Here is a 25,065-nt window from a genome sequence, read left to right on the forward strand (position 1 = left end):
GCTCTGGAAAACAGTATGGAGTGTCCTCAAAAAGTTAAAAATATTGCTACCCTAAGACTCAGGAATTGCACTTGTATTTACCCAAAGAATACAAACATAGTGATTCTAAGGGTCACAGGTATTATAATGTTTATAGCAGTGATGTCCACAATAGCCTAACTATGGCAAGAGCCCAGATGTCCCTCGGGAGATGAATGGATAAAGAAGATGTGGTGTGTATATACATACACAATGGAATATGACTCTGCCATCAAAAAGAATGAAATCTTGCTATTTTGCAATGACATGGATGGAACTAGAGGGTATTATGCTAAGTGAAATAAGTCAATCAGAGAAAGACAACTCATATGATTTCACTCATATGTGAAATTTAAGAAACAAAACAGATGAACATAGGTGAAGGGAGGGCAAAATAAAATAAAATGAAATCAGAGAGGAAGACAAACCATAAGAGACTCTTAACTGTAGGAAACAAACCGAAGTAGCGGGAAGGGATATGGGTAGGGGTATGGGGTAACTGGGTGATGGGCATTAAGGAGGGCACTTGATGTAATGAGCACTGAGGTTTTTTTTTTTTTTTTTTTAATAAATCTTTTTTTTTTTTTTTTAATTTGACAGACAGGGATCACAAGCAGGCAGAGAGGCAGGCAGAGACAGAGAGAGGAGGAAGCAGGCTCTCCGCGGAGCAGACAGCCCGATGCGGGGCTTGATCCCAGGACCCTGGGATCATGACCTGAGCTGAAGGCAGAGGCTTTAACCCACTGAGCCACCCAGGCGCCCCTGAACACTGAGTTTTATATGCAGTGCTAAACTCTACTTCTGAAACTAATAATAATACATTATATGTTAATGAACTGATTTTAAGTAAAATGTAAAAAACAGCTATTATCCATGATACAAGAGTCTAAATTACTTCGTTGCCACAAACAGCTAGAAAATTTGACAAAATATAGGAAGGAAAACTTGTTTTCATACATGGATAGCAGGTAGCAGAGAATTCTGATCTCTAAAGGAAAGAAAACAAAGTAAATACAGTTCCTGTAGCATCTTGCTTACATACAAATTCTGGACCATGAGGAAAAGGAACCAGTCTGGTTACCTCAATGAGTTCAAAAGACAATTATCAGCTTTCAGGAAGCTGAAGTGTTTAGAATTTGTGGAGCAGAACACCAGAGAGAAGGGAGCTAAGCAAAGACAGAGTTCCAGAAATCTGCATATACATGGGTGAAACTGTGAAGCCAGGCAAAGAACAACTTCCTAGGAAAAAACAATAACCAAGAAAACTGGGCCAGGCAATTCCTACATCTGATATTGGACCAGGGAGTATATCATCATCCAGAGTGGAGACACTTTGATATGTCACTGACTATACAAGGCATTCAGCAGAAAACTAGGAACTCAATAGAAAACTCTATTGAGAATAGAAGATCACACCTTAGTGGTAGGGATAAGTTAGCCCTAGAATAAAGACTATTCTAGAGCTAACCTGAAGAACTTATAAATAATCCTTGAAAAGATAAAGTGAAAGTCAAGTAACTTAGTTTGACAAGGTAAGATATATCCAACAATTTCAAAATCCAGTTCTCAAGGATATGAAATTAACAATAGCCAGAATACAATTAGAATTTACTAAATGGGCCAAAAGTAGGAAGATGAGATCTATAATAAAAGAAAAATCAGTCATGGTGTGCCTAGGTGGATCAGTCAGTTAGGCATCTGCCTTTAGCTCAGGTCATGATTCCAGGGTCCTGGGATCAAGCCCTGCATTGACCCTGGGGTCAATCTCTGCTCAGCAGAAAGCCTACTTCTCCCTCTCCCTCTGCCTGCTGTTCCCCTTGCTTGTGCTCACTCTCTCTATATCTCTCTCTGATAAATAAGATCTTAAAAGAAGAAAGAGAGAAAAATCAATCAACACAGTCAAATGTGGAAGACATAACGAAATTAGCAAACAAGGACACTGAAATAGCTCTTATAAATGCACTCAATAGGCTCAAGGATTTAGAGGAAAAAATAATGAGGAAAAAATAGACTTCTTAAAGATGAAAATATAATCCACAAAGTAAAAATTTCACTAAATGGAATTAATAGCATATTATATATGTCAGAGGAAAAAAAAAATCACTAGATTTGAAGACACAAAAATGGCAACAATACAAAATGAAGCAAAAAGAAAAAAAGACCAGAAGAAAAATGTAATGTTAATGATTTGTGGAACAATATCAAGTATCTAATGTACTTTGAATTGGAGTTCCAGGAAAATATGAGACAGAGAAAAAGTGAGAAGCCAAAAATATTTGAAGAAATAATGGCCAAGGGGCACCTGGGTGGCTCAGTGGGTTAAAGCCTCTGCCTTCGGCTCAGGTCATGATCTCAGGGTCCTGGGATTGAGCCCCGCATCGGGCTCTCTGCTCAGCAGGGAGCCTGCTTCCCCCTTTCTCTCTGCCTGCCTCTCTGCCTACTTGGGATCTCTCTCTCTGTGTGTCAAATAAGTAAATAAAATCTTTAAAAAAAAAATAATGGCCAAATATTTTCTGAATTTAATGAAATAATGGAGTATAACAAACACAAGGAAAACAACATAATTTCAACTGTGCAAAGTGCTATTGCTAAAAACCAGTGATAAATAGAAAAAAATTAAAAATAGCCAGAGTAACTCAGGTCATGATCTCAGGGTTATGAGATCAAGCGCTGTGTTGGGCTGGCTCCGACTCAGTGTGGAGTCTGCTTGAGATTCTTTCTACCCCCTTTTCCCTCTCCCTCTGCCTCTCCCCCTGCTAATGTGCTCTCTCTCTAAAATAATAAAATATTCAAACAATAAAAATAAAAATAGCCAGAGTAAACAAAAAGAAAGAAAAAAAAGGAACATTTTAGAGAACTAAAAATAAACTTGACTTCAGATTTCTCTCCAGAAACTACATAAGGCAGATAAGCAGAATATTAGGAAAAGAGAAAGAAAGGCAAACCAAGAAAGAGAGACACTTAACTATAGAGAACTGAAGGTTACCAAAAAGGAGGTGGGGGAGATGTGTTAAATAGGTGATGGGGATTAAGGAGTGTACTTGATCAGCACCAGGTGTCGTATAGAAGAATTGAATCTCTATATCAAATTGAATCTCTAAAACTAATATTACACAGTCTGTTAACTAACAGAAATTTAAATAAAAACTTTAAGAAAAAAGAAACAACAATGCTAAAATGCTAAAAAAATTTCTACCAACTTAGAATTCTCAATTCTCTATCCAGCAAATATCTTCTTTAGGAATGAAGGTGAAACAAACACTTTTTAATGCAAATAAGATCCGAGTTTAATGTCAACAAACTGCAAGAAATGTTTAAAGGAAATTCTTCTAGCAAAAAGAAAATAATAATAGATGAAAACTTGGATCCAACCAAAGGAAGGAAAAACATAAAAAATAGTAAATATGTGGGTGAATTTTAAAAAGCCGTTCATTCATCACATATTTTAATTTCTTTAAAGTGAAATAATGAACTTAAAGTGAAAATAATAAAAACACTATGGAGTACACAATAGATGAAGAAATAGGATAGGTGAAGAAGTAGGATAAATGATGGGAGGGAACAAATAGGGAAGAAATAAAAGTGTACTATGTAGTAATATGTTATTTGAAGACAAACTATGACAATCAAAAATGCATGGTATATACTCTTAGAGCAATAAATATAACAAAAAATGATGTATAGTTTATACGAGCATAATAGAAATATAATAGAATATTTCAAGCTCCCTATAAATGAAGGCAGGCAAGATGATTCAGGAACAAAATACCTTGGAACACTCCAAGGCCATATCTGCATTGGCTCCAAAAACCTTGACAAGGTGCCCCAACTACGGAGCACCCAAGAACTCCCCAAATTGCACCCACTTCAGGTTGAGCCATCATATCATAAGGTCCTCTGTTTAGAGAGCTCTGGGTCTCCCTAAGACTTATAGCCACTTCAGCTTCAGCTGTCCTGCCAGAGAGCCCTCTGTGTAGGGAACCCAGGACCTCTCAGGTTTCCACCCACCTCAGCTTCTGCTGTCCAACCAAGCTGCCCTCTGTGCAGAGAATCCAAGGACAGCCCCAACCCATGCCCACTTTAGCTCCATCCATTCCATCAGTCTCAGCACTGAGTGTCCCAGATCCCCTAGCCCATTCAGCCACAGCTCTAGCCAGCCAGAAAAATTTACTAGGCACATTCTACACAGAGAAAGATCACACACAAGAACATTGCATCAAGTTTATGAAAAGTAGCTGTTCTGCCTAATTCATAGAAACAAACACAGAAAGGCAAGGAAAATTAAGACAGAGGAATATGCTCCAGATAAAAGAAAGAGATAAAACCTTAAAGAACAAAATGAAATGGGAGATAACCAATCCATCTGATAAAAAGATCAAAGTAATGATCATAAACATACTCACTGGACTAGAGAGAAGACTGGATGAACTCAGTCAGAACTTCAGCAAAGAAACAGAAAATATAAAAAAGAACCAATTAGTGTTGAAAAATACAATAACCAAAATGAAAAAATACACTAGAAGGAATTAACAATAGACCGGAGGGACACAGAAGAATGAATCAGCAATGTGGAAGACAGGGTAATGGAAAGCACCCAACCAAAACAGAAAAAAAAATTAAAAATGAAGATGGGGTGCCTGGCTGGCTCAGTGGTTTAAACCTCTGCCTTCGGCTCAGTTCATCATCTCAGGGTCCTGGGATTGAGCCCCGCATTGGGCTCTCTGCTCAGCAGGCAGCCTGCTTCACCCCCGCCCCCAACCTGCCTCTCTGCCTGCTTCTGATATCTGTCAAATAAATAAATAAAGTCTTTTTTAAAAAGGAAGATAGGTTAAAGGATCTCTTAGACAACATCAGGTGAACAAATAATCTCATTATAGGGATTGCAGAGGAAATGAGAGGAAGAAAAGGGTAGAAAGCTTTTTTAAAGAAATAATAGCTGAAAATTTCCCTAACTTTGGGAAGGAAATAGACATCCAAGTTCAGGAATCACAGAGAGTTCCAAACAACATGAACCCAAGGAGGTTCACATCACGACATAGTTAAAATGTCAAAGATAAAAGATAAAAAATTTTAAAAGCATCAAGAGAGAACCAATTAGTTATATACAAGGCAAACCCCATGGCATTACCAGCTGATTTTTCAGCAGAAACTTTGCAGAAGAGAACAGAATGATATATTCAAAGTGACAAAAGGAAAAAAAAAAAAACCCTACAACAAAGAACTCTCTACCCAGCAAGGTTATCATTCAGAATTGAAGGAGGGATAAAGAGTTTCTGAGACATACAAAAGTTAAAGTAGTTCATCATTACTAAGCCAGCCTTACAAGAAAAGTTAAAGGGACTTTGATAAGTAGAAAAGGCCATAATTATGCCCACTCTCCCACTCTTGTTCAACATAGTATTAGAAGTCCTAGCAACAGCAATCAGACAACAAAGAGAAATAAAAGGTATTAGGGGTGCCTGGGTGGCTCAGTGGGTTAAAATGTATTCAAATTGGCAATGAAGAAGTCAAACTCTCTCTCTTCACAGATGACATGATATTTTATATGGAAAACCCAAAAGACTCTACCCCCAAACTACTAGAACTCATACAGCAATTCAGTAATGTGGCAGGATATAAAATTAATGTACAGGAATCAGTTGCTTTCTTATACACTAACAATAAAAATACAGAAAGGGAAACTAGAAAATCAATTGCATTTGCTATAGCACCAAGAACCATATGATACCTGGTAATAAACCTAACCAAAGAGGAAAAGTATCTATACTCAAGGAACTACAGAACACTCTTGAAAGAAATTGAAGAAGACACAAAAAGATGGAAGACCATTCCATGCTCATGGATCGGAAGAATAAACATTGTTAAAATGTCTATACTGCCTAGAGCAATCTACACTTTCAATGCCATTCCAATCAAAATTCCACCAGCATTTTTGGGGAGCTAGAGGGGAGAAGGGGGAAATTGGAGGGGGAGACAAACTATGAGACAAACTATGAGAGACTGTGGACTCAGAAACAATCTGAGGGTTTTGGAGGGGAAGGGAGTGGGAGGTTGGGTGAACCTGGTGGTGGGTATTATGGAGGGCACGTATTGCATGGAGCACAGGGTGTGTTGCATAAACAATGGAATTCTGGAGCACTGAAAAGAAACTTAAAAAAATAAAGGTAAAAAAAGGCCATAACTATAAGAAAATTATGAAAGGAAATAATTTCATGAGTAAAAGCAAATATACAGTAAGGTTAATAGATCAGTCACTTATAAAGCTAGCATGAAGGTTAAAAGGCAAAAGTAGTAAAATCAATTATATCTTAAAATATTATTTAAGGCAACTCACAAAATAAAAATATGTAAAACATGACAACAAATTCATAATATATGAATATGGAAGAAGGAGAAAGTAAAAATAAAGTTCTTTTAGAATGCATTAGAAGTTAAGTGACCATTGGGACGCCTGGGTGGCTCAGTTGGTTAAGCAGCTGCCTTCGGCTCAGGTCATGATCCCAGCGTCCTGGGATCGAGTCCCACATCGGGCTCCTTGCTCCGCAGGGAGCCTGCTTCTCCCTCTAACTTTGCCTTCCACTCTGTCTGCCTGTGCTCGCTCTCACTCGCTCTCTCTCTGACAAATAAATAAAATCTTTAAAAAAAAAAAAAAAGAAGAAGAAGTTAAGTGACCATCAATTTAATACAGACTATTTATACTTACAGTGTTATATAGAACCTTATGGTAACCACAAACCAAAAACCTATAAGAAATACACGAAAAAATAAAGAAAAGGAAAGACAAGCATAATACCAATCACAAGGAAAAGGAGCAAAAGGAGAAGAAACAGACAAGAACTACCAAACAACAAGAAAACAATGTATAAAATGGTAGTAAGTACATACCTATCAATAATTACTTTAAATGTAAATGGTCTGAGTGCTCCAATCAAAAGACAATATTAACAGTAATAACCTGGTTATTGAGGTTAATGAAGTACATACCTCATTAATCTGTAAGGCAGATAAACAAAATCTGACAATGATGAAATTGCAGACAAATCCCCATGAAACATATACAAAGATCCACAACAAAATATTATAATTTAACAATTTCTTTAAAATGTTAGCAATCTAATAATTTATTTTAAAATTCTAGCAATATAAAAATTTACTTAAAAAGTAATATATCATGAACAACTGGTATTTATTCCAGGAATAGATTTTTTAAAATCAATCAATGTAGTAACCATTTTAACTGGCAAAAAAAAATTTTTAAAAAGGTATGACTATCTCAATAATTATAGAAAAGGTATTTGATGAAGTTCCATACCCATTCATGATAAGAAACTCTAAATAAATTTATAAGAGGTCTTCAACCTGATCAAATATTTCTACAAGAACATATAGCTAATATCATATTCACAAAAGAAACACTGAATCCTTTCCTCATAAGATGACAAATCAGGCAAAGATGTCCACTCTCACCACTTTTATTCTTACCAGACAGAAATAAAAAGCATTCAGATTGGGAAAAAAGTTAAACTGTATATGTGAAGGACATGATTGCTTATATAGAAAATCCTTTAAAAATCTACCAAAAATAACCCTACTAGAACTAAAAAATTTAAATTCAAGCAATACTACAGAATAAAAGACAACAAAATCCCCTCTATTTCTGTGTACAGGCTACCAAACACTGCAATACAAAATTAAAAAATGACATATCATTTATAGTGGTACTTTAAAGACCCATGAGATGATAGGATAATAACAAAATATATATATCTATTCACTGAAAAGTATAAAACATGTGGATATACTATATGTATGTACTGGAAGACTCAGAATCATTAAGATCTCCACTCTCCCCATATTGATCTGTGCATTCAATACCAGGCTATCAAACTCCAAGTAGGTAGGGTTTTTTTCTATAGAAAACGACTCATTCTAAGATGTATATGAAAATGAAGAGGCCCCATAGCAGCCAACATTCTGAAAAAGAACACATTTGGAAGACTCATACTAACTAATTTCAAGACTTACTATAAAGTTACATGAAAAAAGATTCTATGATACTGGCTAAGAATGGACATTGTATATCCATGAGACAGAAGAGTTCATAAATAGATCTATACATATAGGATCATTTTGTTTTTGCTAAAAGTGCTAAAATAATTCAGTGGTGAAAGGACAGTTTTTGACAAATGGTGCTGGAAGACTTCAAATCCATGTGATGAAAGAAAATAAACTTTGACCATTATCTTCCATCATACATAACTATTAATTCAAAATGTATCATAGACCAAAACATAAAAGTGTAAGATTTCAAGAAGAAACATAAAAGAAAGCCTATGAATCTTGGTGTATGCAAAGATTCATTAGATAGGACACAGAATTATAAAGTATGGGGAAAAAATTGATAAACTGTGGACTTCATAAAAAATTCAAAACTTTTATCTTGGAACACTATATCAAAACCTAATGATGTATTACATTGACTAATATAACACAATAAAAATTTTAAAATAGTTAAACTTTTGCTAAAGATCTAAAATAAAAAGGCAAGCCAATGACAGGGAGAAAATATTTAAAAATACATGTATCTGACAAAGGAACATCTAGAGTGTTAAAAAAAAATTCTTACAACTTTGGTAACAAGAACCCCAATAAAAAGATTAGCAACAGATTTGAACAGATACTTCACAGAAGATATTTTCATGATCAATAAGAATGTGGATAGATGCTCAACACCATTAGTCAAAAAGGAAATGCAAACTAAAACTATAGTGTGATAGCTGTACACATCTATTACCAACACATGTGTTTTGAAAGGTGTAGAACCACTGGAACTCTAATTCAAGTCAAGTGGGAGTGTAAAGTGATATAATTTGGAAAATAGTTTGTCAGTCTCATACAAAATTAAGCACACTTATCATATGATCCAGCAAGATCACTGCTAGTTGTTTATCCAAGAAAAATAAAAACCTACGTACAAAGACTCACATGTGATGTTCATAGCAATTTTATTCATAATGGCCCAAAACTACAACTTGTTATGGACTAAATTTTTCCCCCTCAAAATGCATCTGTTGAAGGCCTAAGCACCCAATGTGAATGTATTTGGAGATAGGGCCTTTAAGAATGTGAATGTATTTGGAGATAGGGCCTTTAAGAAGGTAATTAAGACTATGATGTCATAAGAATGGGGCCATGATGACTGGTAAACATACAAGAAGAGAGAGTCATCACGGATGTACAGGCACAAAAGAAAGGCACTGTGAGGACACAGTAATAAGGTGGCCATCTGCAGACCAAGTTGAGAAGCCTCAGAAGAAAGTTAAACTGCCAGCACCTTGATCTTGGACTTCCAGACTCCAGAAATAAGAGAATATAAATCTGTAATTTCTATTCTTTAAGCCACCCAATTTGTGATAGTTTGTTATGTCACACTGAGCAGACCAATGTTCAAATTAAATGTCTGTCAAAAAGTGCATAAACAAATTGTGAGATAGCTCTACAATGGAATATTCTACAACAATATGAATGAATAATGAAACTAACACACAATAACATGCATGAACTTCAAAATCATTATGTTGAGAGAGCAAAGTCAAGATTCAAATGAATACTTACTACCTGATTTCATATATATAAAATTCTAGAGAGAGCAAATCAGTAATAGGGACAGGAAGCAAATCAGTAGTTGCCTAGGGACTAGGATGGATGGACTGACTGCAAAATGGCTTGAAGGAAGATTAGGGAGGTAATGGGGTGTTCTAGGACTTGATTATAGTGATTGTGAAAATGTATTAATTTGTCAAAAACCATCATATCACACTTTAAATTGTTTTTTATTGCATGTAAATTATAGTTCAATATAGTTTTTTAAACAATTTTACTTATTTATTTATTTGAGAGAGAGAAAGCAAGCTAGAGCCTGAGTGGTGGGGAGGCAGAGGTAGAGGGAGAAGCAGACTCCCTGCTGAGAAGGAAGTCCTGGGATCATGACCTGAGCTAAAGGCAGAAGCTCAACCAACTGAGCCACCCAGGCATCCCTACTTCAATACAGGTGATTAGAAATTAGATATCTAGGGGCACCTGGGTGGCTTAGTTGTTAAGCATCTGCCTTTGGGCTCAGGTCATGATCCCAGGGTCCTGGGGTCAAGCCTCACAACTGAGTCCCGACTCAGCAGGATCCTACTTTTCCCTCTCCCACACCCCCTACTTCTGTTCTCTCTCTCTTTCTTTCTGACAAAAATAAATAAATAAATAAATAAAATCTTTTTTAAAAAGTTAGATATTCAGCAGTTTGTGAACAATAAACAAACCAGATAGCTTTATTAATATATAAAACACAATTTTAAGCAGAAAGTATTATTCAGGTAACTTGCTACACATTTACATTTTCATCATAAAGATATAAAATGCTGAACAAACAGAAGTCTTAAAAATACAGCAAAATCAGTTATCATTCAGAGAAAAATAGACAAATCCACAATTACAGGACAATCTTAACACATTTCTTTCAGTAACTGAAAGATAAAGAATACAAAAGTGTAAGGATTTGTAAGAAGTGAATGACACTATTAATAAGTAAGCACATGTATATATAAATCTATACAACATACATACATTCCCCCAAAATAAGTTCATACACATGCTTTTCAGGCTCATGCAGAGTATTACCAAATATTAATTGTGCACCTTACCACTAAGCAAATTTTAACAGATACCAAAGAATGAATATCATATAAGCCATTTTATTTCATCATAATGTAAAACAAAACTAGAAATCAAACAAAATAACCTCAATTCCCCTATACACTGAAAATTTAAAAAATAACTTCAGTGATCATAATTATTTTGAATGTAAATGGATTAAATGCTCCAATCAAAAGATATGAGATGTTGGAATGGATAAAATATCAAGACCCATCTATATGCTGCCTACAAGAGACTCATTTTAGACCTAAAGACATCTGCAGAGAAAATGTGAGGGAATGGGGAAATATTTATCATGCCAATGGATGTCAAAAGAAAGATGGAGTAGTTATACTTATCTTAGACAAACTAGACTTTAAAACAAAAAGTATAAAAAGAAACATAAGAGGCATTATGTAACCAAATAGGGGACAATCCAACAAGAAAATATAATAACATAAATATTTATACACCCAACATGGAAGCAAAATATATAAAACAATAACAAACACAAAGGATTTAATTTTTAATAACATAATAATAGTAGGGACTTTAACACCTCATTTACATCAATGGACAGATCATCTAAACAGAAAATAAACAAAGAAACAATGGCTTTGGATGACACAATGGACTACATGGACTTAATAGACATATTGAGAGCATTTCATTCTAAAGCAGCAGAATATACATTCTTTTCAAGTGCAAATGGAACACTCTCCAGAACAGATCACATATTAGGTCATAAAACAGGTCTCAACAAATACAAAAGATGAAAACCATACCATGAACCTTTTCTGACCAAAACACTATGAAACTAGATGTCAACTACAAGAAAAAATTTGGAAAAAGCACGTATACATAGATGTTAAACAATATGCTACTAAACAACTAATGGGTTAACCAGGAAATCAAGGAAAATTTTAAAATACATGCAAACAAATGAAAATGAAAACACAATACTCCAAAACCTTTGGGATGCAGCAAAAGCCGTCCTATGATGGAAGTATATAGCAATACAGGCCTACCTCAAGAAGCAAGAAAAATCTCAGATACACAACCTAACGTTATACCTAAATGAGCTAGAAAAAGAACAACAAATGAAGCAAAGACAGTAGAAGGAAGGAAATAATAAAAATTTGAGCAAAAATAAATCATATAGAAAAAAAATTTAAAAACAATAGAACAGATTAATGTAATCAGGGGTCAGTTCTTTGAAAAAATTAATAAAATTGTAAAACTCTGGCCAGACTTATCACAAAGAAAAGATAAAGGACCCAAATGAATAAAATCACAAATGAGAGTGGAGAAATAACAATCAAGACCACAGAAATACAATTATAAGAAAATATAATGAAAAACTATATGCCAACAAATTGGACAACCTGGAAGAAACGGTAAATTCCTAGAAATATATAAACTACCAAAACTGAAACAGGAAAAAATAGAAAACTTGAACAGCAAAGAAATTGGATCAGAAATTAAAAAAACTCCCAAGAAACACAAGTGCAGGGCCAGACGACTTCACAGGTGAATTCTACCAAACATTTAAAGAAGAGTTAATATCTGTTCTTCTCAAATTATTTCCCCCTACTCCCAAAAAAAAGGAAAGGAAAAAAAAGAAACTTCCAAATTCATTCTGTGAGGCCAGCAGTACCCTAATACAAAGTCAGATAAAGACTCCACTAAAAAAGAGAAGTATAGGAGTGACAGGAGTGTGTGGTTCAGTCAGTGGAGTGAGAGACTCTTGTTCTCAGGGTCACGAATTCAAGTCCCACATAGCATAGAGATTACTAAAAAATAAATTAAAACTTTAATAAAAAGAGATAACTACAGGTCAATATCCCTGATGAGCCTGGATACAAAAATTCACAATAAAATACTGGCAAATACTGAATCCAATAACTTACTAAAAAAAAATCATTCACCATGATCAAGTCTGATTTACTCCTGGGTTGCAGGGAGGTTCAATATTTGTAAATCAATCAGTGTGTTATACCACATTAATAATAAAAAGTATAAAAACCATATGATCACTTCAATAGATGCAGAAAAAGCATTTGACAAAGTACATCGACTCATGACAAAAAACCCTCAACAAAGTAGGTTTACACAGAACATACATCAGCATAATAAAAGCCATATACAAAAAAAAAACAAAAACAGAAACAGAAAAAATCACAGCTAATATCCTCAATGGAGAAAACCTGAGAGCTTTTCCTCTATGGTCAGGAAAAAAGATAAGGATGTCCACTCATATCACTGTTATTTAACATAATACTGGAAGTACTAGCCACAGCAAACAACAATAAATAAAAGGCATCCAAATTGGTAAGGAAGAAGTCAAACTTTCACAATCTGCAGATGACATGATACTCTATATAAAAAACCTGAAAGACTCCATCAAAAAACTGCTAGATGGGAATTAAAGAGGGCACGTGATATGATGAGCAACGGATGCTATACTGAACTAATGAATCACTGAACACTATATCAAAAACTAATGCTGTACTATACCTTGGCTAATTGAATTTAAATTCAAAAAGGGGAAAAAAAAACACTAGAACTGATACACAAATTCAGTAAGGCCACAGGACACAAATATCAACATACAGAAATCTGTTGTATTTCTATACCCAGACAAAGAAGCCACAGAAAGAAAAATGAAGGAATCAATCCCATTTACAAATGCACCAAAACCTAAGAATAAACCTAACCAAAGAGGTGAAAGACCTGTACTCTGAAACTATGAAACACCAATGAAGGAAATTAAAGATGACAGAAAGAAATGGAAAGACATTCCATGCCCATGGATTAGAACAAATATTGTTAAAATGTCTATATTATCCAAAGTAATCTACACATTTAATGCAATCCCTATCAAAATACCACCAGCATTTTTCACAGAGCTAGAACAATCCCAAGTTTGTATGAAACCACAGAAGACCCTGAATAGCCAGAGGAATGTTGGAAAAGAAAACCAAAACTGGAGGCATCACAATTCCAGATTTCAAGTTATACTACAAAGCTGTAGTGATCAAAACAGGATGGTAATAGCACAAAAATAGGCAAATCAATAGAACAGAATAGAAAACCTAGAAATTAACCACAGCTATGTGGTCAATAAATACTCAAAAAAGCAGGAAAGAATATCCAATTTAAAAAGAGAGTCTCTTCAACAAATAGTGTTGGGAAAAGTGGACAGCAACATGCTAAAAAATGAAACCAAGACATTCTCTTACACCAAACATAAAGATAAATTCAAAATGGATTTAACACCTAAATATGAGACCTGAAACCATAAAAATCCTAGAGGAGAACACAGGCAGCAACTTCTCTGCCACATGCCATAGCAATTTTTTTCTAGATAGTTCTCAATGCAAGAGAAACAAAAGCAAAATATACTACTGGAATTTCATCAAAATAAAAGGCACAGCAAAGGAAACAATCACAAAACTAAAAGGGCAACCTTGGAATGGGAGAGGATACTTGCAAATGACATTAACAATAAAGGATTAGTATCCAAAATACATAAAGAACTTATAAAACTCAACACCTCCCAAATAAATAATCCAATTAAAAAGGAGCAGAAGACATGAATAGATGTTTCCAAAAAGACCCACAGACAGCCAACAGACACATGAATAGATGCTCAACATTACTCATCATCAGAGAAATACAAATCAAAATTACAATGAGATATCACCTCGAACCTATCAGAATGTCTAGAAACAACACAAGAAACAACAAGTGTAGGCAAAGATGTAGAGAAAGGGGAATGCAAGCTGGTAAAGCCACTCTGGAAAACAGTACAGAGTTTCCTCAAAAAGTTAAAAATAAAGCTACCCTAAGATCCAGTAATTGCACTACTAGGTATTTGCCCAAAGAATACAAAAATACTAATTCAAAGGGATACATACATTCCAATGTTTATAGCAGCCATTATCTACGATAGCCAAATTATGGAAATAGCCCACATTTCCTCTGGCTGATGAATAGATAAAGATGTGGAACAGGGGTGCCTAGGTGGCTTAGTGGGTTAAGTGTCTGCCTTCAGCTCAGGTCATGATCTCAAGGACCAGGGAGGGAGCCCTGCTCCCGGCTCCCTGCTCAGTGGGGAGTCTGCTTCTCCCTCTGCCTCTCACCCACCCCCACTCATGCTTACACACACTCTCTCTCAAATAAATAAATAAAATTTTCAAAAACATTTCAGGGGAGAGGAGCCTGGGTGACTCGGATAGTTAAGCATCTGCCTTCAGCTCAGGTCATGATCCTGGGGTCCTGGGGTCCTGGGATCAAGTCCCACATTGGGCTCCCTAATTCTCTGGGAGCCTGCTTCTCCTTCTCCCTCTGTCTCTGCCTCTCTCCATTTCTCATGAATAAATAAATAAAATCTTTAAAATATTTTTTTAAAAATGGGGGGAACATTAATCCCAGATATTAAGGCTTAACATAAAACTATAGAAGCTCCAAGGATTTATTGTTAGAAAACAGATAAAATGGCCAATGGGGCAGAACAAATGGAAACAAAGTAGACAAAGTAGACTTATAATTCAGTGAAGAAAGGATGCTGGATATCCATCCACAAAGACAAAAATCACATCTCTATTTCAAACCATACACACATCAATCTCAAATGGATTAAAGGTCTAAATGTGAAGGGCAAAATTTCACATACTTTAAGAATTTTAGAAAAACTTTTAAAATATAAGAAAATATCTTTCTAGTCTTGGGATAGTAAAGTATTTCTTAGAGAAGACATAAAAAAAACCATATGGGAAAAGACTGATGATAATTCTGACAGAATCAGAATTTAAAGCTTCTGTTTATCTTGCAAGCACAGTGAAAAAACATGCCACAGAGAAAGGATAACCATGGTGTCTTTAAAAGGAATATTATCAAGAATATATAGGTAATTCCTACATATCAATATGAAAAAGATAAGTAACCCAATAGAAAATGGGCAAAAGTTTACAAAAATGCATTCAAGGGAGAATCAAGAGAAAATTTATACAGGAGGTATTCTGAATGGCCAAGAAAGATGAAAAGATCCCCAATTTCATTTTTAATCAAGGAAAAAGAAAACAGACTATATAGGAAAAAGAAAAAACAAGAATCTGAACACATCAAGTATTGATAACAATTCCATGATTTCTATTGAAAGGGTAAAACTTTGGGAGAGCACTTTGACAATATACATAAGAGTTAAAACTGTCCATATCTTGGATCCAGATATTCCACTTCCAGGCATTAACCCAGAAAATATACACCCAAGAAGAAATGTAAAAGAATGTATGCTGCAGCATTTTATTATAGAAAATGTGAAGACAATTAAATTTCCTTTAATATCAGAATGAATTTTAAAAATAAAATATTTATACAATGACTACAGATGCAACTGCTTGGATATATACTGTAGGTATCAAAATGGATAAATTTCAAAATATAATATGGAACAAAAAAGGCAAAATGCAAATGGATATCTAGAGTATCACTTAAAAACTTAAATCACACAAAACAACATTATACATAACGTATGGGTAATAAATATGCAGAAAAAGTATAAACACATACCAAAGAGTTACACAACTGATGAAAGTTATCCATGCCAACCATTAGGGAGAGAGGTGGTGAAAGGATAAATTGTTGTATCCATAATATTTTGTTTTGTTTTGTTTTGTTTTTTTTCACAAACAGAGAGTCTTGAAGAAACTTGGGAAAATGTTAGTATCCTTCAACTAGGGAGATGGGTATATGTGTGCTATTTATATTACCTTTTTTTTTAAAACTTTCTTAGTATGTTTGAAATAATTCCTAATTTTTTAAAATGCCAGATTATTCCAGTTGTAGGGCAGGTAATAGACTAAAGCAGAACAAGAGTGGATATAGGAGAATAGTTAGTCTACAATTCACAGTATATTTAAATAATTTAAATGTTTATTTATATATTTATAGAATGTCAAACAAAACTCTTTTAACAATGATGCAGAATGTCCTACAAGTATATTTTCCCAAACTTACCTGCTCAACCTCTCTGTTGAGAGAATCTACTTTTTCTTTTAATCTGTTACCCTCTGCCTCAGCAGTGATAAGTTCTAATTTGAGAGTATTGTTATCTGCTTCTGCTTGACGGGCCTTATTTTCCCAGTTTTCAGCATCTTCATTGGCTTTTCGGAGTTGGTCCATCATTTGCCGGTTCTCAGATTCCTAAAAAAGCAAATCTTAGGTATTACTTCAAAAGATGTAAAATGGTCAACATATGAGCAAATCAAACATTATTTGCCAGGTCATTGGAAATTTATTTGCTACAGTATGATTTATAACATAACCTCAAGGAATCCTATCCATACTCAATTTAGAATGTCAGACATCTTGTAATTAAGAAAAGGAAGTGGTACCAGGATCTGTCCTGGCTCCTGAGTCACACTCATCCATCTAGTAAAGTTAAGCTGTTTACTCTTATCTTTAGAACCTGGGTGAATATGTTCTTTATTTATATTTATTTGCTTTTGTTCAAACAAAATCCTTCATTGCCTCCTTTTCCTATATATCTGTTTACTTACTACTTGTTGGTCTGATTTTTGAGTCTCTGCCTTTTGTATCTGTGTATTCCCTTGTTCTTGACTGCTTTTCTAGGCTGTACTGGTCACAGAACTTCTGACTGTTTACATATCTCAGGCATCAGCTTCTGATATTTTTGTTGGTTTGGCACATATCCTGTCAACGCCTGACATTCATTCATTACCCCAACCTCAATTTTCTCCATCATGGACTAAGTTCTATGATTCACTTTTATTCACCACCCTATTAATTTGCCCAAAATTACTAAGAAGTAAAATACCAAACCTATGCCAATAAACACTGTTCATAAATATACAGTCACAGTGGTCATTTGATATAGAACCACATTTTTAAAACTTTAAAATGTCTATCATGACAGACTGACTACAGTGGAATCTTATTTCTCTCTCTCTTTTTTAATATTTTATTTATTTGAGAGAGAGAGAGAGGTGTGTGTGTGTGTGTGTGTGTGAGGGGAGGGGGCAGAGGGAAAGGGAAAGACAGAATTTCAAGCCTGACTCAGGGCTTGATCTCAGAACCCTGAGCTCATGACCTGAGCAGAAACCAAGAGTTGGTCATGTAACCAAATTGAGCCACTGGAGTGCCCCCAGGGCATCTTATTTCTTTCTTTCTTTTTTTTTTTTTTTAAGATTTTATTTATCAGAGAGAGAGAGAGAGCGAGCACAGGCAGACAGAATGGCAGGCAGAGGCAGAGGGAGAAGCAGGCTCCCTGATGAGCAAGGAGCCCAATGTGGGACTCGATCCCAGGACGCTGGGATCATCACCTGAGCCGAAGGCAGCTGCTTAACCAACTGAACCACCCAGGCATCCCGGGCATCTTATTTCTAAAGGAAAACAATCAGCTCCACAAATGACATACTATATTGAGTAATCATTATGAGGATAGTTTTAAAAACATATTTTAGTATTACAGTTTGGTCAACTCCTTCTTAAAATGTCATTTATAATTTTGGTAATTAATTAAAAAGGAACTACGTCTCTTTCTCTCCTAACCTGTTAATAAACACTGAATATCTCTATCAGAACTATAAAGTGACCAAATTGTAATAAGCAATGTCTCACTGTAGTAAGGCTTTCAAGTCAGATTTAAGTTTTTACCAATATGATTAATCACAAGCCTGGTTGAAATTCAGTTAATATCTCCACCTTGTGGTTTGGTTACCTATAGCTAATGCAAAAGATCTTTGCCAATTCTGTTAGTAAATAAGTTAACATACTATACTACTGCATTGGCTTTCAAGATTCAGATATTCTGAAGGTGCCACTAAAAATCTGATGTGTTTTCCATCATTCTACTAAAAATAACAGTTGTGTACACAGTGTGTACCTCGGAGGTACAGAGTACAGTATACATAAACTAAATGTTATCCCTATTAATCTCCACTCTCTTTAACTTTCTGTAGTACTCACTATCTCTTAACACTGCCTTATTGCTTTACACTATTAGGTGAGGGTGTCCAGTCTTCCCACTAACATCTGAATTCCTTGAAGATAGAAACCATTTTTTAAACACTACATTTAGTTTTCTGACTAAAATATGAACCATCCTTTTTATTAAATGTAGTTTTGTGATTCCCAGGTCACATGGTTCAAAGTTTAAGTTTAAGCGGTAAAAATGATTGGTATTAAATGTCTCTTCTGGCCACCAAATACCGACTGCACCTCCCTCTGGGCAACCAGAGACCCTATTTTCTCTTTTTTGTACCCACTCAAAGCAGCCAGAGCAGTGGGGGGCCCAAGACAGGCAACATTTGAAAGAAAGTGAAACTATTCCTTGGTATTCTCCAATTCCCTCTTTCAGGATCTGTTTACCACTTTCTGGGGCTATCCCCATCCCTGTACCTCTCAGCTCCCTCTGATCTAAAACTGGGCTCATTGCAATACTCCCCCACAGCAAAGCTGGGGTTGTCTCAGCTGGAATTCTTTGTGCTACCTGACTGAATTATGGATATAGCCCCTGCTAAATGATCTCTCTCTTTGTGATTTTGTTACCCTTCTCATTTATTCTTGCCAACATTGCCAGAACTATCTCTCTAAAACGCCAATTCTTCAAATAACTTCTGTGCTCATGTTGCAACAAAAGGTTCCTAAAAACAAGAGTTCAAACAAGTGCTTCTCCCCCTGCATTATTACCCACTTACATACTCCCCTTGAGCTATAGAACCCACTTTTCCCGCCTTACACCTTTGCTCTTGTTGTTCGCACTGATTGGGGTGCCATTCTCTTTCCTGTTTGTCATGTCTGGCACCTACCTCAGCACCTAGCATACTGAATGAATGAGTGAATGAATCAAGTATTCAACAATTCTTAATGGACCTATGGTTTGTTCTCTTAAGGGACTGCTGGATCCACACAGTTTTGTGTGAAATGAATCTCTTTTAAAAACCTCATACTAGGGGTGCCTGGGTGGTTCAGTGGGTTAAAGCCTCTGCCTTCGGCTCAGGTCAGGATCCCAGGGTGCTGGAATCAAGCCCCACATCAGGCTCTCTGCTCAGCGAGAAGCCTGCTTCCCTTCCTCTCTCTCTGCCTGCCTCTCTGCCTAGTTGTGATCCCTGTCTGTCAAGTAAGTAAAATCTTAAAAACAAAAAACAAAAAAACAAAAAAACCACCCCTCATACTAGCCTCAAGACATTAAAAAATAGAGCTACCCTATGACCCAGAAATTGCACTACTAGGTATTTATCCCAAAGATACAGATGTAGTGAAAGGAAGGGACATCTGTACCCCAATGTTCACAGCAGCAATGCCCACAATAGCCAAACTGGAAGAAGACAAGATGTCCTTCAACAGATAAACAGGTAAAGAAGATATGGTTCAAATATACAATAGAATACTACTCAGCCATCAGAAAGGATGAATACCTATCATTTGCTTCAACATGGATGGAACTGGAAGAGATTATGCTGAGTGAAATAAGTCAAGCAGAAAAAGACAATTATCATATGGTTTCATTTATATGTAGAACATAAGGAATAGCACAGAGGACCATAGGGGAAGGGAGGGAAAACTGAATGGGAAGAAATCAGAGAGGGAGATAAAGCATGAGACTCTAGATTCTGGGAAACAAACTGAGGGTTTCAGAAAGGAGGAGGGTGAGGGGATGGGGTAGCCGGGTAATGGGTATTAAAGAGGGCATGTGTTATGATAAGCACTGGGTGCTACATGCAACTAATGAATCGCTGAACACCACATCAAAAACTAATGGACTCTGGGCTGGCTAACTGAACATAATAAAAAAAGTATTAAAAAAACAAAACTAATGATGTACTATATTTGGGCTAGCTGAACATAATATAAAAAAAAAAAAAAAGCATTCTTTTCCTGAAAAAACAAAAACAAAAACCAAAAAACCCTCATACTAGGATGCCACCAGCTGAGAGCAGCCTTATGTGTGATGTCTGAAAATACAATTCCACAACCTAAAAGACCCAGTACTTAATGGTGGAATTTCAGGTAATGTGACAGGCTAGGGAGAAAAGTCTAACACTGAATGTACTGAATGTACTGAAATGAATGTACTGAAAGCTTAGTACATTAAATGTTCAGATATTCATTTATTTATATTCTACCTTCTTCCAGAATATACTTAAATGGTTCACTATGTTAGGTCTATCTTTCTCACTTGGGCCTTCTTTCCAATTACAGATGGGCCACTGAGACTCAGAAGGGTTGAGCAGCCCATCTAAATCCATGTTATTAGTGAGAAGAGGGGTCAGACTTATCTGACACTGAAGCTTCCAACTGTTTATGGTATTATGTTGTTGACACCTTAAAATCAAGACTTGTAGGAAACCATCTGCTTTGCCAATGTAAGGCTGCTGCCTTACTGCCTTACTTGCAGTTTAGGTGTCCTCAGAATTTCTTCTCTCTCAAGGTTTTTGGTTTTTTGTTTTTTTAAAAAAATCTTTTTTTTTAAAGATTATATTTCTTTATTTGTCAGAAAGAGAGGGGGAGAAAGCACACAAGCAGTCAGAGAGGCAGGCGAGGCGAAGAGAGAGGCAGGCAGAGAGAAAGACAGGCTGAGCAAGGAGCCCAATGACGGGCTCAATCCCAGGACCCTGGGATCATTATCTGAGCTGAAGGCAGCGACTTAACCCACTGAGCCACCCAGGAGCCCCTCTCTCAAGGTTTTAAACAGTCTCATATACATCAAAAATGTTCAGGAAATGTTTGCAGACTGATAATAAATGAGATGTTATATAAAACAAGGAAAACAGTTTTGGGGTGCAAAGTTCCTATTAATAGTCTGAGTGATATGTAGGGAACACTATACCTATTATAGTCATCAATCCAGTTACAGTATTTAATTTATTTTAAAAATTTAATTAGCCAACATATAGTATATAATTAGTTTCAGATGTAGAATTCAGTTTTTTCTATCAGTTGCATATAACACCCAGCACTCATCACAACACATGCCCTCCTTACTGCCTACCACACAATTACCGTAAGTTTTTGTCCTATAGTTAAGAGTCTCTTGTGGTTCTCCCTCTCTGATGACTTCCCATTCAGTTTTCCCTCCCTTCCCTTCTGATCCTTTGTGCTATTTCTTATATTCTACATATGAGTGAAACCATATGATAATTGTCTTTCTCTGACTTATTTTGCTTAGCATAATACTTTCCAGTTCCACCCACATTGATGTAAATGAAACTATTCATCTTTTCTGATGGCTGAAAAATATTCCATTTATTCCATATATACTAATTTTCCAGATATACCACATCATCTTTATTTATTCACCTGTCAATGGACATCTTGTCCCCTTCCACAGTTTGGCTATTGTGGAAAATGCTGAAATGAACACTGGGCTGCAGGTGTCCCTTCAGACTACTACATTTGTATCTTTGGGGTAAATGCCCCATAGTGTAATTGTGGGGCTACAGGGTAGCTCTATTTTTAACTTCATGAGGAACCTCCATACTGTTTTCCAGAGTGGCTGTATCAGTTTGCATTCCCACCAACACTGTAAGAGGGTTTCCCTTTCTCCACATCCTCACCAACATTTGTTGTTTCCTGTCTTGTTAATTTTAGCCATTCTGATTGGTGTGAGATAGTATCTCACTGTGGTTTTGGTTTGTATTTCCCTGACGCTGAGTGATGTTGAACACTTTCATGTGTCTATTGGCCATTTGGATATCTTCTTTGCAGAAATGTCTGTTCATGTCTTCTGCCCATTTCTTGATTGGAATATTTTTCTCTGGGTGTTGAGTTTGATAAGTTCTTTACAGATTTTGGATACTAGCCCTTTATTTGATATGTCATTTGCAAATATCTTCTCCCATTCGTTCAGCTGTCTTTTGGTTTTGTTGACTGTTTCCTTTGCTGTGCAAAAGCTTTTTATCTTGATGAAGTCTTGATGAAGTTCATTTTTGCCCTTGCATCCCTTGCCTTTGGTGATGTTTCTAGGAAGAAGCTGCTGCGGCTGACGTCAAAGAGGTTGCTGTGCTATCTGTGTTCTCCTCAAGGATTTTGATGGATTCCTGTCTCACATTGAGGTTTTTCATCCATTTTGTGTCTATTTTTGTATGTGGTTTAAGGGAATGGTTCAGTTTCATTCTTCTGCACGTGGCTGTCCAATTTTCCCAACACCATTGTTGAAGAGACTTTTTCCATTGGTCATTCTTTCCTGCTTTGTTGAAGATTAGTTGATTGTGGAGTTGAGGGTCCATTTCTGGGCTCTCTATTCTGTTCCATTCATCTCTGTGTCTGTTTTTGTGCCAGTACCATACAGTCTTGATGATTACAGCTTTGTAATAGAGCTGGAATTGTGATACCGCCAACTTTGGTTTTCTTTTTCAACATTCCTCAGGCTATTCAGGGTCTTTTCTGGTTCCACAAAAATTTTAGGATTATTTGTTCCATTTCATTGAAAAAAGTTAATGGTTTTTTGATAGGGATTGCATTAAATGTGTAGATTGCTCTAGGTAGCATAGACATTTTTACAATATTTATTCTTCCAATCCATGAGCATGGAATGTTTTTCTATTTTTTGTGTGTCTTCCTCAATATCTTTCACGAGTATTCTATAGTTTTCAGAGTACGGATCTTTTAACTGTTTGGTTAGGTTTATTCTGAGGTATCTTATGATTTTTGGTGCAATTGTGAACAGGATCAATTCCTTGATTTCTCTTTCTGCTGCTTTATTGTTAGGGCATAGAAATGCAACAGATTTCTGTGCATTGAAAAATAAAAAAATATATATATAGTCATAGGATTATGACTTTGCTGAATTCCTGTATCAGTTCTAGCAGTTTTTTGGTGGAGTCTTTTGGGTTTTCCAAATAGAGTATCATGTCATCTGTGAAGAGTGAATGTTTGACTTCTTTGCCAGTTTGGATGCCTTTTATTTCTGATTGCTGAAGCTAAGATTTCCAATACTATACTGAACAACAGTGGTGAGAGTGGGCATCCATGTCACGTTCCTGACCTTAGGGGAAAATTCGTTCAGTTTTTCCCCACTGAGAATATTTGCTGTGGGCTTTTCATATATGGCTTTTGTGATAATGAGGTATGTTCCCTCTATCCCTACATCATGGAAAATTTATATCAAGAAAGCATGCTGTATTTTGTCAAATGCTTTTTCTGCATCAACTAAGTGGGTCATATTGCTCTTATCCCTTCTTTTATTAATGTGATGTATTTCATGTTGATTGATTTGTGAATACTGAACCACCTTTGCATCCCAGGAATAAATCCCACTTGGTTATGGTGAATAATCCATTTAATGTACTCTTGGAGCCTACTGTTTAGTAGCTTGGTGAGAATTTTTGCATCCATGTTCATCAGGGATATTGGTCTGTAATTCTCCTTTCTGGTGGGGCCTTCCTCTGGTTTTGAGATCAAGGTAATGCTGGCCTCATAGAATGAGTATGAAAGTTTTTCTTCCAATTTGATTTTTTGAAACCACTTCAGAGGAATAGGTATTAGTTCTTTTTAAAATGTTTGGTAGAATTTCCCTGGGAAGCCCTGCAGCCCTGGACTCTTGTTTGCTAGGAGATTTTTGACTACTGCTTCAATATCTTTGCTGGTTATCAGTCTGTTCAGGTTTTCTATTTCTTTCTGTTTCAGTTTTGGTAGTTCATATGTTTCCAGGATTGTGTCCATTTCTTCCAGATTGCCTAATTTGTTGGCATATAGTTGCTCATATATTCATTATATTTCCTTGGTGTTGATCATGATCTCTCCTCTTTCATTCATGATTTTATTTGGGTCTTTTCTCTTTTCTTTTTGGTAGATCTGGCTAGGGGTTTATCGATCTTATTAATTCTTTCAAAGAACCAGCTTCTAGTTTCACTGATCTGTTCTACTAGTCTTTTGGTTTCTATTTCCTTGATTTCTGCTCTAATTCTTATTGTTTTTCTTCTCTGACTTGGTTTAGGTTCTATTTGCTGTTCTTTCATGAGCTCCTTTAGGTGTAAGGTTGGCTTGTGTACTTGAGACTTCTCTAATTTCTTGAGAAAAGCTTATATTGCTAGGTACTTCCTTCTTAGGACCACCTTTGCTAAATCCCAAAGGTTTTGAACAGTTGTAGTTTCATTTTAATTTGTTCCCATGAAATTTTTTAAGTACTCTTTAATTTTCTGGTTCACCCATTTATTCTTTAGTAGGATGCTCTTTAACCTCCAAGTGTTTGAGTTCCTTCCAAATTTCATCTTGTGATTAAGTTCAAGTTTCAAAGCATTGTGGTTGGAAAATATGCAAGAAATAATCCCAATCTTTTGGTACCTGCTGAGACCTGATTTGTGACCCAGTATGTGATCTATTCTGGAGAATGTTCCA

The 25,065-nt window shown here is 35.8% G+C and overlaps 1 protein-coding gene across 6 annotated transcripts in view; it reads right to left on the reverse strand.

Annotated features, from left to right (window-relative positions):
- Positions 1-25,065, reverse strand: part of TSGA10 (testis specific 10) — a 151,475-nt gene that overhangs the window by 59,673 nt on the left and 66,737 nt on the right. For all 6 annotated transcript variants that reach the window (XR_006606012.1, XM_045077804.1, XM_045077803.1 and 3 more), the window contains exon 15: positions 16,723-16,908. Coding sequence is in view for 5 of the 6 variants with exons in the window: in XM_045077804.1 (XP_044933739.1) it covers positions 16,723-16,908 (186 nt within the window). In the remaining variant the exon portion in view is untranslated. The remainder of the gene's footprint in view (positions 1-16,722; positions 16,909-25,065) is intronic.

This window comes from Mustela putorius, unplaced genomic scaffold (genome assembly GCF_011764305.1).
Source record: "Mustela putorius furo isolate JIRA1106 unplaced genomic scaffold, ASM1176430v1.1 tig00000224_pilon_pilon_pilon, whole genome shotgun sequence".
Taxonomy (NCBI): Eukaryota; Metazoa; Chordata; class Mammalia; order Carnivora; family Mustelidae; genus Mustela; species Mustela putorius.